Source organism: Borostomias antarcticus (assembly GCF_949987555.1).
Source record: "Borostomias antarcticus genome assembly, chromosome: 1".
Taxonomy (NCBI): domain Eukaryota; kingdom Metazoa; phylum Chordata; class Actinopteri; order Stomiiformes; family Stomiidae; genus Borostomias; species Borostomias antarcticus.
The window spans coordinates 43,522,608-43,537,607 of NC_140234.1; the positions used below are offsets into that span (position 1 = coordinate 43,522,608).

General features: G+C 44.8%; 2 protein-coding genes across 5 annotated transcripts in view; one reads left to right on the top strand and one right to left on the bottom strand.

Moving 5' to 3' along the window:
• The window catches only part of kcnab1a (potassium voltage-gated channel subfamily A regulatory beta subunit 1a), a gene marked incomplete at both ends in the record, with an annotated part of 120,801 nt that extends 109,700 nt beyond the window's left edge, over window positions 1-11,101 (top strand). For all 4 annotated transcript variants that reach the window (XM_084438452.1, XM_084438449.1, XM_084438450.1 and 1 more), the window contains 6 exons: window positions 8,078-8,163; window positions 9,200-9,320; window positions 9,633-9,727; window positions 10,309-10,429; window positions 10,717-10,805; window positions 11,012-11,101. In XM_084438452.1, coding sequence (XP_084294578.1) covers window positions 8,078-8,163; window positions 9,200-9,320; window positions 9,633-9,727; window positions 10,309-10,429; window positions 10,717-10,805; window positions 11,012-11,101 — 602 coding nt within the window. The remainder of the gene's footprint in view (window positions 1-8,077; window positions 8,164-9,199; window positions 9,321-9,632; window positions 9,728-10,308; window positions 10,430-10,716; window positions 10,806-11,011) is intronic.
• A 2,351-nt stretch (window positions 11,102-13,452) lies between these two features.
• ssr3 (signal sequence receptor, gamma) overlaps window positions 13,453-15,000 on the bottom strand; it is a 3,083-nt gene continuing 1,535 nt past the window's right edge. The window contains exons 4-5 of the mRNA XM_084448429.1: window positions 14,355-14,486; window positions 13,453-13,583 (exon numbers count right to left, since the gene is read on the bottom strand). Coding sequence (XP_084304555.1) covers window positions 13,517-13,583; window positions 14,355-14,486 — 199 coding nt within the window. The 3' untranslated portion in view covers window positions 13,453-13,516. The remainder of the gene's footprint in view (window positions 13,584-14,354; window positions 14,487-15,000) is intronic.

Here is a 15,000-nt window from a genome sequence, read left to right on the forward strand (position 1 = left end):
GACAGGATCCTGGGTCAGTTCCAGAGACACAGTGTAGACAACCTAGCATTGAGTTTGTGCCATCTTTATATTCATGGTGTGGCCGGATTCTATACATACTTCAGTCTTATGCCCTTATACATCTGTGCATCAGTGCCTAGTTGGCTTTTACTGTTTTGCACCTGGTCTTCTCTCTATTCCTAGATTCTGACCATATATATGCTGGCACTGGGAATAGTTTAAAGGAGTAGTAAAGGGAAAATGCATGTTTAGCCCTGTTTTAAGGTTACTTATGATCATATATAATGGTTCAGATCAAAACGTTGACAAAACTAGCACTTTTGAGAAAGTCTGATAATTGCTCTACCACCGTTTAGGTCATACAATGGATGTGGGTGGGCACCTTGAAAAATCATTCAAAAACATGTTAAACTCTCGATTTCAAAGACAAGAAGCTCACCGAGGGGGTAATTGGTGTCCGTTGGTGTTCTGACATCGCTGCAAAGTATGAATCCTGTAGGGTTTTATTGATCATTTTATGAAATCCATTGACTTATATTGAAGCGACCATTGTAGATGTGTAGATCAATCCGCAGAGGGGATTCAGGAAGCGGAACTACTTACGGTAGCTATTGTTATTGTTTATGTTGCTAGGCTACCTAGTTTGCGGAAGTTTACACACGTATGTGCTGCGACTAAATAGTTCTATGCTAAATATTTAAAAAAGCCTTTCCAGATGAACTAGAATCTTACTTTATGGCGAATTATATGTCAGAACGCCAACTAACACCTCGGTGAGTTTCTTGTCTTTGAAATTGAGAGTTTAACATGTTTTTTTTAATGATTTTTCAAGGTGCCCACCCACATCCATTGTATGACCAAAACGGTGGTAGAGCAAGTTTTGATCTTTACCATTGTATATGATCATAAGTAACCTTAAAACAGGGCTAAACATGTATTTTCCCTTTACTACTCCTTTAAGAACAGGAAAAACTAGACTAGAGTCCGCAGAAAAACTCTTATCAGACTGCCATGGCCCTCAACTCCTTGACATCGATGGTGACTCATGTCACTATCTTCATAATGCCAGCAAGAGACTCTGTAGTCCTTTTGAGCACTGGATTGAGTCTTTGCTGTCACAAGACCACAAATGGTAAGCTGACATTGCTGACAAATGGTAAGCAGACAGACGGCCTCAGAGAAATTTGCAGCATACTTGGAATCCATTTCTCACAGCCACAGTGCTACATCTCACACTGGTGGCTCTTAGTCTTGGATGTCAGTCTGGACACATTGCGCATGTGGGATGCTTTGGTCATGTTTTACTATGCCTTCCTGAGCAATGAAGATAAGGGTTGTAACCTCTGGGGTGGGGGTTACGCTGAGGACAGAGGAGGCGGAGGCAGATGGGCAGATTTACTGCGCCTAGGGGCGCGTTTAATTCTCCAACAACTGGTCAGCAAAAAGTATGAAGCCAACCCTAAGCCCATGGGTTGGCGCCCACAGGGTACATACGAGGACACTGTCAATGCCCTTTCTACAGAAGTGGGGCATACAGGAAGCATGCAGGACACGGCTCAAGGAGTTGTGGAAGGAGTTGGGGGAGAGGTCCAAGAACTTTAGAAACGAGGGGAAGATGAGAAAGGTCAGGATTCGCGAAAAGGTGAATGACACCCTAAACATCAACTGTATCTATATTGATGGGGGGAGTGGGCAAAGTTTTAAACTTCATACTGTAGTCTATGTATTGGTTGTTAAATATGATTTTTTATTCTTTTTTGTTGAGATGCTTTTGTTGAGAGAAAATATTATTATATGTTTTGGCAGGTGCTATTTGAGGACAATAAAACCCTACTTGAGCTCCACTTTAATGCAGCAGTACATCCTACTTTTCTAATCCAAGGACCCAAAGGTTCATAAACTCCACAATGAGCAGGAGAAACTCGTCAGGGAGTTTCTATCCTGCTTCATCAAGCCAGAAGACCTTATTGACAGTAAGGGGAGGCCGAAGATGAAGTTGCTCAACCTGAATGCGACAAAGGCCCATCTTCCAGCATCTTTTGTTGGCTCTGAGGCCTCATCCATCCTCGACCAACTAGGGAGGAAACACCCTGAGGTGAAGGCTTTCAAAACTAAGGTATGATATGGCTTTATTTAGGTAAACAATAAAAACTGTAGTCCACCTGGAGGATAGTACGGAAGCCCTGAAGGGTAACAAAAAAAAAGCAGAACTTTTTCTTTATCTCTTTCGAACGACTTAATAGTTAAGTCGTAAATAGCTAAGTCATTCGAACAAGATATCCAAGTAGTACGAATGATAATAACATAATTATATATTATTTTATATAATTTCAACTGGGAAATATACATTTTAAGTGTAAAAACAAGATGGTTTTGTAAAACGTTAGCTGACCTTAGGCTGCTGCTGCGGATAAAATGGTAAATGGACTGCACTTATATAGCGCTTTTCCACCTTAGCGGCACTCAAAGTGCTTTACAATGGCCTCTCACTCACCCATTAACACACACATTCACACACCAATGGCGGTAGCTGCCATGCAAGGTGCTAACCTGCTCATTGGGAGCAATTTGGGGTTAGGTGTCTTGCTCAAGGACACTTCGACATGTGGAAAGTTGGAGCTGGGATTCGAACCACTGACCCTTCGATCACTGAACGACCCACTCTACCAACTGAGCTACAGCCGCCCCGTAAACATTGTAAACATTCTATTGAGCCTGCTGATGAGCCTGTTTCCAGGGGGTCATCCCTATGTTCCCACGACTCTATGTTCCCACAGCCATATGTTCCCACATTTCTGAGATTTTTTTTCGAAATTAGGCCCTAAAACAGTCCTATGTTTATGTTCCAACATTTTGAAGTAATCATACTGCAAAAGCATGGGAAGGGGAAGAACGCTTCTCGTGTTGACCACGATCCGTCCATAGGTGACGCTATTGGGACCATTTGAAAAAACAAATCCAAAATGACGCAGCTACTGCTGCATGGATTTCCACCAAATTTGGTAGAGAGGTGTAGCATGGAGCACTCAAATTTTGACCTTTGATTTTGAGGCCACGCCCTCTTGATGCTGATTGGTCCAGCATGACTTGACTTGCTCCAGCACGCATGCGCACAGCGCGCAGAGCGGCTATTTTCTCCGTCTCCTCACCCTCCTTTCAAGGAGCTCTTCGTCCGTATACTCTGGCTCAAAACGATATGGACGTCCGTCATATTCTAATTCATTTTCTAGATCCTCTAAATCTGACAAATATTCACCCATATTGCACACAATATTCTAGGCACCAACAATCCCATCGTAGCGTAGAGAATGTGAGCCGGAGAATAGCCAGTCTGCGTGCTGGCCTGTGCGCATGCGTGCTGGAGCAAGTGGGGAAAGGCGTTTAAAGATCATATTACAGAGGCTAAAGACCACGTATTTGAAAACCACAACAAGGCCTCGCTTTGGGGAAACACAACTGTCGATTCATAAAATCAGATTGATGAAAACAACCGTTTAGCGGCCGAAAATAGATTTTTAGAAACTGCATTCTCGGTGCCCCGACCACCGCCATTACATGGATGTACTGGCTCGCGCTGGATTTAAAATTTCTTCTACATGCCTCCAAACTACACCAAAGTGATCTCGGTGAGTCAAACGTCTTATAATATGTCATAAATAAGGTCCAGGTTGTCAAAAACTAGCATTGTCCTTTAAACTATACTCTGTTTATAAAAGGTAATCCAAGACTACACCAGCTGCGCAGGGGACCTCCAAGCAAAACTACCTCTTGACAGTCCACCCCTGAGAACCCTGTCATGTACCTGGACACACAGGGAAGTCATCACATACTTCTTCATCTGAAGAAGTTGCCAGACATGTTTCCAGCTGTGAAGGTGAATGACCTGGAGAGAGCTGGGTTTCAACATGAAATACACCGGCGTGTATAATGAGCCCTTGAGACAAACAACCATATATGTGCATTTTGAATTCTTCCACATTTATACTTCCACGTGCTATTTACACATATCATCCTATTTTACACTAAATCTAATTTTGATGGCTACACCCTGAATAAGTCAATAGTAATCGTTTTTGTTATTTGTTAGAATGTTGTTTCTCATCTTAGATATTCAAGTGACATAGCTCTGCCTCAGATTACAGAGGAACCGGCACTCTGCAAGCTTGCTCTGTCTGCACCGTCCCCCTTCCATGGTCCACAGGTGGAATCTGCATTCAGTACAATGTCCAACATCCTCGAAGCCAAAGCTGCCAACACAAGTGTAGTATGAGTCCGATCAAGTGGTCAAATGCTATCTCAGGGCCATGCAGGTATCGGCCATTCAGCACTACTCTGGGAAGATAAAAGATAGTCCTGTTAATCAACAGCTGTGCAGAAATGTGAAACTATCGAGCAAGAGGTACAGAGCTCAGCTCAGAGAAAAGGAAGAACTAGGCCTTTTGGCAGGTTCTAACAAAGCTTGTTGCAAAGAAGACAAAAACAGTTTAAAATGATCCCCATGGGGAATGTGTTCTACAATCAGAAGGCTACATTTGACAATATGCATGCTTAAAAAGAATGTTACATAGAAACTTTATTAATAAATTATTTTAGTTTTCAAGCAAGTTCTTGTCATGGCTCATACTTTACCATCAATATGCTCATTTAAAGGATCTCGTAAAAACAATACATTGTGGCTTGTCTTGATATACAGTACCTAACAGTGAAGGTGTTAGTGAATAAATATGCTGGCTTATATGCAATAATTAAGGTCAGTGTGTGATGGAATAGTGGCATTAGAATGCTCCAGAGGTCAAATGTGGGGTTTTATGGCAAAAGTATTTATCTGGTTGGGCCGTGGACACCCGTAGCTGCTGCGCCACGCTCCATATTTTTTTCCTGCCTTTTTGTCCTTTGCCAATCACATGCCTGCAAGAAAATGGAAGTGAATTCAATCTCACGTCAGTGATTCTGGGTCAGTCAGTGTGGAGAGGAGGAGAGAGAGAGGGAGGGTAGTGTTATCCTTTATGCTTTTCTTTCAGGAAAAAACAACATGTTTGAAGAAGAAAAGAGAATAATGAATTGAAAAGGTGTATTTATGCTTGGCAGCCATGGATGAATAGGCTGCTAATGGACACCGAGGGGGTTGGCGTTGTTGAATAGAGTCAGGGTCTAAGATTCCTGAGAGCTCTCTATGGCAGACCCTTATTCTCTCATGGACAGAACTCGCTGCGTACACACACACACACACACACACACACACACACAGACAAACACATACACACAAACAGATTAATATGTGTGCACTCACATGTACAAACACACCCAGAACAATGCATGTGCATGTGCAAACACACAGCTGCGCAAACACACACACACTTATATGCGCACGCACGCACTCACACGTACACACACACACACAGACCAAATTCATTCTCTTTCCCCTCTCAGTTGCAAGTGGTCCCAAGTAGAAAAATATTTAAAAGTAGTGAGATGGTATGGAAGATAGACGCAGAGATGGAGAAAGAGAGAGGGAGGGAGAGAGGGAGAGAGAGAGAGAGAAGGAGAGAGAGGGAGGGAGGGAGAGAGAGAGGGAGAGAGAGGGAGGGAGAGAAGGAGAGAAAGGGAGAGAGAGAGAGGGAGAGATGGGGAGAGAGGGAGAGAGAGAGAGGGAGGGAGAGAAGGAGAGAGGGAGAGAGAGAGGGAGAGAGGGGGAGAGAGAGAGCCCTCCTGTTGCGACTTGGAGCCCCAGGCCAGGCTGTGTTTGTGTTTCGGAAAGTCATGTCTTTTCCTGACTTGAGGCTTTCACCGTGAAAACACATGAAACAGGACACACCATCTCCCTACTCTCCCTCTTCCTCTCTATCTTTTTTTCTCAGTCCCTCTCTCCCTCACACACACATAACACACAGTACACACACACATACACACACACTACTCAAAGCTTTTTGTCCATCTTTTCCTGTTGATTTCAATGGCCCTCTGTATTTTTACCTCTTTCTTTCTCTTCAATCTCTCTCTGTTGTAATGCTTTGTGTTCTCCAATCAACATCTACTTCAATCCCTCCATCTCTCTCTCTGTATTCATTGATTGCAAGTTATTACATTGTTGTCTGCACGCTGTCACAGTTCTTGTATTTTTCTGTACTCTGCTACTGAATTACTGTACATGTTGTTCATATTCTGCATGTCTTTTTAAATACTCTCTCCATCTCTCTCTCTGTCTTTCTCTCGATAATCTCCCTCTATCTACCCTCTACAATCTCTTCTTTTCCCCTCAATTTGTTCAAATGGAAGCGTTCTGTATGACCGTCAATTTCTTTTCACAGAGCGTAATTAGTCCATGCGCTAGCATTAAAGCTAATGATGCCATTAATAATGCACTGGTTTGAATGGGTTTGAGGGGATTACAGTAGCATATTAGCCTGTTGCCTACCATCAGCCCAGTGTAGTATCAGTTTAAAGCTACTAGGCTAGGGGAAAGAGAGGCTCACTGGGCCTCTAGTACTAGGATAGACCTGGAAATAGGATATATAAGTCAGCCAACTGTCAGCACAGGCTGATGAAACACCAATTAATTGTTTTGGTGAGAGAGACAAAATTCAGGTCAGGAGTCAAGAACATAATTTTGGTCAGGTCGTGTTTTTTAAATCAGTCCCCCTCGCTCTCTCTCTCTCATCCTATTTCTCTCCCCCTCTCTCTTCTCTTCCTCTCCTCCTGTACTGACAGCCATGCACGACTGCCTTCACTATTGTGCTCTCAATATCCATCACACACACCACACACACACATGCACACACACACATACTGTGTGTGTGTGTGTGTGTGTGTGTGTGTGTGTGTGTGTGTGTGTGTGTGTGTGTGCGTGTGCGTGTGTGTGTGTGTGTGTGTGTGTGTGTGTGCGTGCGTGCGTGTGTGTTACATATGCCACAAGTCTGCCCTGCCAGCATTCATCATTTACATTCACCAAGTTGTCAAAGAGAAATTCACATCTCATCTCATGGTCACCGCAATGGTTGACGTTTTTATTTTCTATTCAAAAGTCAACAGACCCCAGAGCACCCTGATATGGCACTGGGGGATTGCCCTAAGGCATAATAATAATAATAATAATAATAATAATAATACAGTTTATTTTATTGCCCTTTTCAAAACATGGTTATGAAGTGCTTCACAAACAAAATACAATTCTTAAAATAACATAAAAACAATGTAAAATAAAATAAAATCTACAATAACACCATACAATACAGCAAAAGAGAAGAAAGAAATGTGATTAAAATAAAATATAAAATAAAACGACTAAGACATGAATAAATACTACTATGAAAAATGAGTTTTGAAGCATGGGGCAAGCTGGAGTCAGTGGGTGCGTTAACTGAGTGCTCACGCTTAGAATGCTCACTGTGAGCGCTGAGCGCATTTTAAAAACACTTAACGTTCTGCTCATTCTGAGCGCTGATCAACCGGCATCTGTCAAAAACATTCACTGAAAATGGCTATGCAAAAAGCAGTAGTAGGTGCGTTATTCAGTGTTTTGGTGGAGGAGGCAGTGGGTGATGATGATTTTATTCATGTACTAGGGACGGATAATATCCAGGAGGAAGAGCAGGAGATGTTGCTGCTTGCTGTAAATAAAGTTAACAGCACGAGCATCCTTTTGGGATCCATCTTCTTTTGTGTTTGCTCAGACTGATCGTAGTTTAGAAGTGCTCACTTGCGCTCTGAGCAGATCAGTCTGAGCATAACTGAGCAACCCGTTGAGTGCGTTCTACGCTCTGAGCGAAGCTGAGCCGCTCAGTTACTTAACGCACCCATAATCTTCACTCTTCATCAGCATCAGGTTTCCATTCATACCATGGAGGGGCTGAGCCCAGGCCCACCCAGCGGTCGGTTCCGTCTATACCGTCCCACACCGTTCTCAATAGATCTCTATCAACCGTGGGGCAGCTTGACCCTCAGAATGACCCGGGAACGTTCAGAACTTTTAGGTTTTAAATAGAAAAAACAATGTGGATGGGTAACAGCGTCTGTGGAACCGTTAGCGCTTTATGGATGAATACGTGGACGTTTGACGGGTCATCTGGTGTGTCCCCAGAGATCGTGAGGGCCATGACCTACGTCATTAACCAGGGGATGGCCATGTACTGGGGAACCTCCCGATGGACAGCCATGGAGATCATGGTGAGTAGGGAGACGTCTGCACGTCACTGGGGTTGATGATGATGATGATGGTGATGACATTGAAAGTGGAGATCATATCCTGGATAGAGAGAGAAAGAGAGAGAAAATGGAAAGTACTTCCTGCACTTGTGGATGATATTGCCCAGAATGACCAATAAACGACAAGAATACAAGAAAGAAGAGAAATCAACTTGAACCAGGGTTTTAAAAACTCACTACCCCCCACCCACCCACCCCCACCTCTCTCTCTCTCTCTCTCTCTTTCTCTCTCTCTCTTCTGTTCCTCTCTCTGCTTGTGTGTTAATACTCCCTCCTTGTGAATTTGAGGAGATAGCTTTGTAGTGCAACAGCCCAGATGAAAGCGCTGTAATTTAGATAGCATCAATAATTCAGGGTTATAAACACGTCTTCTCTGGTCGCATGACTGTACTTGCACACACACACACACACACACTCACACACAGATTACACACATACACACACAAACACATGCAGACACAAACACAGACACACACATGCACACAGAGTCTCTAGGCGCTTGGCAGGGGATCAGAGAGGAACAGATCCCTGTCGTTTGTAACGTGAGTGATGGCAGCATCGTGTTCTTGTGTTGCGCCAAATAGCTTCGCCCCCATTAGCTCCCTCTCCTTTTACTGACACGCGCTACACAGCGGGGGGGATAAGAGACTGGGTATATGCTAATGTTAAAAGAAGTCATGTGTGTGTGTGTGTGTGCCCTGTGACGTCTCTCTTTGTTGAAGGACACATGGACATAGGTAGAGGCTCATGGGTACATTCAGATAAGCACGGTTGTGTGTCAATATAAGCGAGCTAAACTGCTAACAACATGTATTTCATGTTCTCACAGGTCGATTAGCATCACAAAACTACCCCTCCCTCTCTCTCCCTCTCTCTTCCTCTCTCTCTCCCTCTCTCTCTCCCTCTCTCTCCCTCTTTCTCCCTCTCTCTCTCCCTCTCTCTCCCTCTCTCTCTCTCTCTCTCTCTCTCTCCCGCTCCCTCCCTCTCTGTCCTCTAGGAGGCGTATTCCGTGGCCAGACAGTTCAACCTGATCCCTCCAGTGTGCGAGCAGGCGGAGTACCACCTGTTCCAGCGGGAGAAGGTCGAGGTGCAGCTGCCCGAACTCTACCACAAAATAGGCAGGTGTCAATCACCACCAAAACACCCACACACACACACACACACACGCACACACACACACAGGTCTCGACCCCTCCCTCTTTCGTTTCTGTTGAGCTTCACGCTGGATGTTTTGATAAATAACCACCCGTGTCTGCCTGCGCGGGTCAGCGTTTTAGGTCCCGCGTTCGTCTTTCTCCGCCTCTCTCTCTCCTCGTCTCTGTTCATACGTTCCTTTTCTCACCCTCACACGCTTCCTCTCGCTGCGTCTCTCTGGGAACACGATACCTCCCTCCAAAACGCCGCGCCGTCTCTGGTCTCCATGGCGACAGGTGTGGGGGCGATGACGTGGTCTCCGCTGGCGTGCGGGATCATCAGCGGGAAGTATGAGAACGGCATCCCAGAATCCTCCAGGGCGTCCATGAAGGTAAAACCGCCATGCCTGGCTGAACACACACACATACCCCTTGAACCCTCAGAAACAGATACCGGTCCCTTTATGAAACCGTTGCCAAACCTCTGTCTCTGTCTCTCTCTCCCACTCATTTACTCACTCTCTCCCTCTCTTTTTCTGTCCCTCTTTCTCTGTCTATCTCTCTTTCTCTCTCCCACTCATTTACTCACTCTCTCCCTCTCTTTTTCTGTCCCTCTTTCTCTGTCTATCTCTCTTTCTCTCTCCCACTCATTTACTCTCTCTCATCCTCTCTTTTTCTGTCCCTCTTTCTCTGTCTATCTCTCTTTCTCTCTCCCACTCATTTACTCTCTCTCTCCCTCTCTTTTTCTGTCCCTCTTTCTCTCTCCCACTCATTCACTCTCTCCCTCTCTTTCTCTCTCTCTCTCTCACTCATTCATTCACTCGCTCTCTGCTGCTCGCTCTCTCTCCTCTCTCTCTCTCCCTCTCTCTCTCTCTCTCTCTCTCTCTCTCTCCCTCTCCCTCTCTCTCTCTCTCTCTCTCTCTCTCTCTCCCTCCCTCCCTCCCTCCCTCCCTCTCTCCATCTCTTGGTCCAGTCGTACCAGTGGTTGAAGGACAAGATAGTGAGTGAGGACGGGAGGAAGCAGCAGGCCAAACTGAAGGAGCTGGCCCATATTGCTGGGAAGCTTAGCTGTACCCTACCTCAACTGGCCGTCGGTGAGACACACACACACACACTGTTATGCTGTATTTTGAATGTTCAATCGCTGCTGTAGGTATTGCAATGAGCTAAAGTTGCTGGAGTGGTGTGTTTTGAACATTGGTGAAGCCTCCTTTAGGCATCTATCAATGATGACAGTGCGCCATCTAGTGGACACTCCTTATGAATGCAGTTGTTTCAGTTCAATCTTATCAGTACAGTATGTTCAGGTAGGGCTTCGCACCAAAGGGTCCTGCTGTGTTTGTGTGACTGTGGTCCAACCTGCCTCCTCCTCCATCTCCAGCCTGGTGTCTGAGGAACGAGGGGGTGAGCTCAGTCCTGCTGGGGACATCCAGCCCTGAACAGCTCACAGAGAACCTGGGCGCCATACAAGTGAGCACACACACACACACACACACATATGCATACACCCACACAGGCACACACAAACACGCACACACAAACACACATGCGCGCACACACACATACACATCAAATTCCACTCTTTCATACTCTTTTATTTCTCTGTTGTCCATTTCTCTCTCTCTCTCTCACTCCCCCAGCATTCTGTCTCATGCTCGCTCTACCGTTCTCCACAGGTCCTTCCTAAGATGACATCTCAAATCGTTTCGGACATCGACCACATATTGGGGAACAGGCCGTACAGTAAGAAGGACTACCGCTCCTAGACGCCCCAGGGACTCACCACGCCCCCCCCCCCAAAGTCCGTCCCCGTTAACATGTGGGTCCAGCCCCATGGTCCCACCCTGTAGGGACCCAGCTCTGCCCAGACCTGCTCAGCCCAGCCTCCCTAACCCAGATCAGCTAAACCCGGCCTAGTCTAGCTCTCAACGCAGCCCAGCTCGGCCTAGTCAAATCCAACATTAGTCCAGCTGAATTAATCCAATATTATAAGTCCAGGTTCTTATTCTCCGGACAGGCTCAGACTTTTGCACATATTAACACCTTTAGATGCATGTGTCCCCTCCTCTGGCGTGCTTCTCTGTGTACAAGCACATTATATAACGACAACATCAAAGGGGTTATGAAATAAAGTACTATACTCTAAGATTCTAAATGCAGCGCTTTTCTGCCCATCTCCTCTCCAGCCAATACAGTGGAGAGGCAGAGAACCCTGGGACATTGAGTTTCAGTGTGATGGGGCTCTGTTTGCCTAAGGGGGAGGGGAGTGTGAAGCATGTTGCCCCCCTGTGGTCTTATGAGGAACTGCAGCCCTGCTTACATACGTAGATACTGTAGACCAGTTAGGAGAGCTATACATACCTTATGAGACAGGTGGACTCTCGTCTTGCATCCACCGAGGAGAAATCGGTGTCTCCCGTTTGCCTGTGACTTGACCCTGCATTGTCGACTGCTGAAATCTGTGATAACAGTTCCAGATGTGTTGTCCAAACAGACCAAGCGTAGCTGCTAGCACTGCTTGTTTTCTTGATGCAAGACATGGGTGAGGAATTTTGAAAGTGGCAAGTATTACCTACTACTGTCCGTTAAGTGGAATTTCTGTATTTCAGGGGTGTACGTACAGTATATAATGTTGAGGTGAACCTTGTAACATAGAACTTGTAACTTACAACCAAACTCAAGTCTCTTTTCTCGCTGATGAAGAATTAATGATATGACTGATGACTGATCTATAAATATGATTATAAATATGTTGTAAATAGCGTTTGATTGCGTTTCCACAGTAGCACAATGCATTATTGCTGTGTTTGGTTCTCATCCTAGCCTTCTCCAGGCCTGGATCTTATTCTCTTACAGTATCGATTATAAAACTCAGGAGGATTGATTTTCTTTTTCTGGCTATAAAGTTAACATTCTCAAACATACAGTATAGATTGCAACAGCGCCAGTCCTTGATCTACCATCTTGATAGGAAAACCATTCAGATCATTAGAACCACCCTCTGTCTTCTAATAAACCTCTTTCCATCTAGAGCCATCAAAGATCTCGACATAGATGTTGGCCAAATTCCAATATAATCACTTTCACTCCTCTTACATTAGGCCCTTGTTGATTTGACCTGATATGCTCCTAAGGCTTGGCGAGTCTGTTTTGTGCCAGACTTGTTCGGGCTGCGTCTCGCAACATGGCAAGGAGTTGTCAAGGCCCTACTGAAGAGACTGTGTTCATGTATGTTGGAACCAGGCCTTTCAGTGTGCAGACAAACATCCAACCTGCAGAGTGCCTTGACTGGAGCCCAGCTAACAGAACACAGGGAAGCTGTGTTCTATTCCAGGACGTCGCTCCCTTTTAGTCCCTTCACAAAAGTATAGTGTGTGTGTGTGTGTGCCAGTGACTTCGTTACATTTCCATCACTAGCCCCTTTACCTTTCAAAATGGCCATAGATCTGCAATGGATGGATGGACGAGACCTGGATGGACGTAAGTAGTTTGTGTGTCCAGTCTTCTAAAGATCTGTTTCGATGGAATGGATTAGAGGTTAGTGAAAGAGACCAGCAGCCGAAAGGGGACATATTCTGACAATATAAACTATTGTATTCTACTCAATAAAACCAGATAAGTAATGATATGTGTTGTACAGCATGTAAAGTTTTGTCTAGTTTATTTATTGATTACCATTTATTGATTACTTTACAGTTACTGTACTGAGATATCAGTGTAGCTACATCCATACTGTTGGATTCCTTTCCTGTCCTGAAAACATTGACCTCTGTACATACTAGCATATCTATCAAAGCTTGATAAAATAAATGCAGAATGCCAATGAAGAAGTGTGTTTCCCCCTCTTCTGTATAACAAGGTTTTTGGACACGCTACAGTAAAGGTCAGGTTCTTGCAGGGACACGAGGGAAGAACCTGTGATCCTGCGATCCACACGCACATGCACGCGCACGCACACACACACAAAAACACCGGCAGTAGTTCCATATCTGGCCACTTTTATTGGTACAAAAAGAGAAGACCGAAAGGCCTGGAGTGATGTCCAGACAATTTATCATGAATTTCATGAAGGCTCACAACTACAATGGTGTAAACCCCTATAGCTTTACCCCCCCCCCCCCCCTCCTCCACCCCTCCCCTTTCCCTCCTCTTCTCAGTCGTTCATTTCACAGGCTCCTCCTTTACTTGGACCCGGTGGACAGCAGGGCAATGAGGCCAGAGGAAGCACTGATGGACAGGATGTAGTTACTGGAGAAGAAAGGGTTAAGGAAGGATCGTACTTTCCAGACACGCTTACCGCTTGGGCCCTCGACGGAACACTGTCGGAACGAAAGGTCTTTTGAGCTGTACATCATGGAGCCGGCAGTAACATGCCACTGTCCATTGTACACTGTATTATATACATGTGACAAATAAAATCTGAACTGCTGATCGTTTGAGCCCCGAGAATCGACAGCCACTTGATAGGATAAAGGCTGGTTTATTCATAATCAGTCTGGCGATTAGAATGCAACTGCACAGGGATGCATGATGTCGGACACGTCTACAGACTAGGGCTTGGTTAAAAAAATCGATTAATCGAATCGTGAATCCCAAAATCGATCTTTTATTTAATGAATGAATGAATAAATGAAGGAATTAATAGTTCATTCATTCATTCAATGATTCATTCATTCATTCATTTTTGGAAATCAGTATCAAGACCCAGCCCTAGTATTGATGTGTTGCATAACTTGGCAGTCATGTAATTAAGGTTACAGCTAAAAAAAAAACATTAAAAAAAAAAAAAGGTTTTAGTAACACTAACCGAATCGATATTGAATCAAGTCGTAATAATCGATTCTGAACCTTGTGAATTGAAATTCGAATCCATACCCAGCCCTACTACAGACGCAGTATGAACCAGCCCTGAGTGATGAACACGTGAGAGAGATGAACACATGAGTAACACTAGAAAGCGAGTGAGTGAGTGACAGTTATCCAGCTGCAGTTCTTCCTCTGACGGTGAGGTAAGGATACACAGTGGGGTTGAAGTTCCTGAGCAGGAAGAAGGAGGCGATGATGACCAGAACCAGGAAGAGGGTGTTGTTGTAGAAGATGGAGAAGGTGGTGGCCTCGTAATCCGCCACCTCGTTCTTCTTCCACAGGATCCTGGCATGGAGACAACGTTACACAGATGAGACAAAAGCACACAATCACTTTGACCTGTGACCTTTTTAACTGTAACGTGACATTTTCATTCCTTGTTGGAGTACACCTCTAGTTGACTTTTCTAGATATTTTCATGGTTATGGGGGTAGAGTCTAGGATCAGTGTGACCTACTTGTATGCATCTCAGCATCTGTCTCCTCACTCAATTAGATGTAGGCCTGATCATCATCCTCACCAGTCTCCTGCACTAGTGTTGACACGATACTTGATACCGAAAAGATACTAGAAACTGAAACAATACAGATTCGATACTCTGTACCAAATCTGAGAAGCTCATCAGCATCCTACCAGCTGTCTAGCCAGTTAGCTTATTCGCTAACCTGTCATGTTTTGTACTCAACGTGTCGTGTAGGTCTTGGTTTCTGTCACTGAGGTACTTGGCGAGGTTAGACGCGTTTCCTCCCTTGCATTTTAGAGTAGCTTTTGCATACAAGCTTTGTGTAGTCCCACAGTA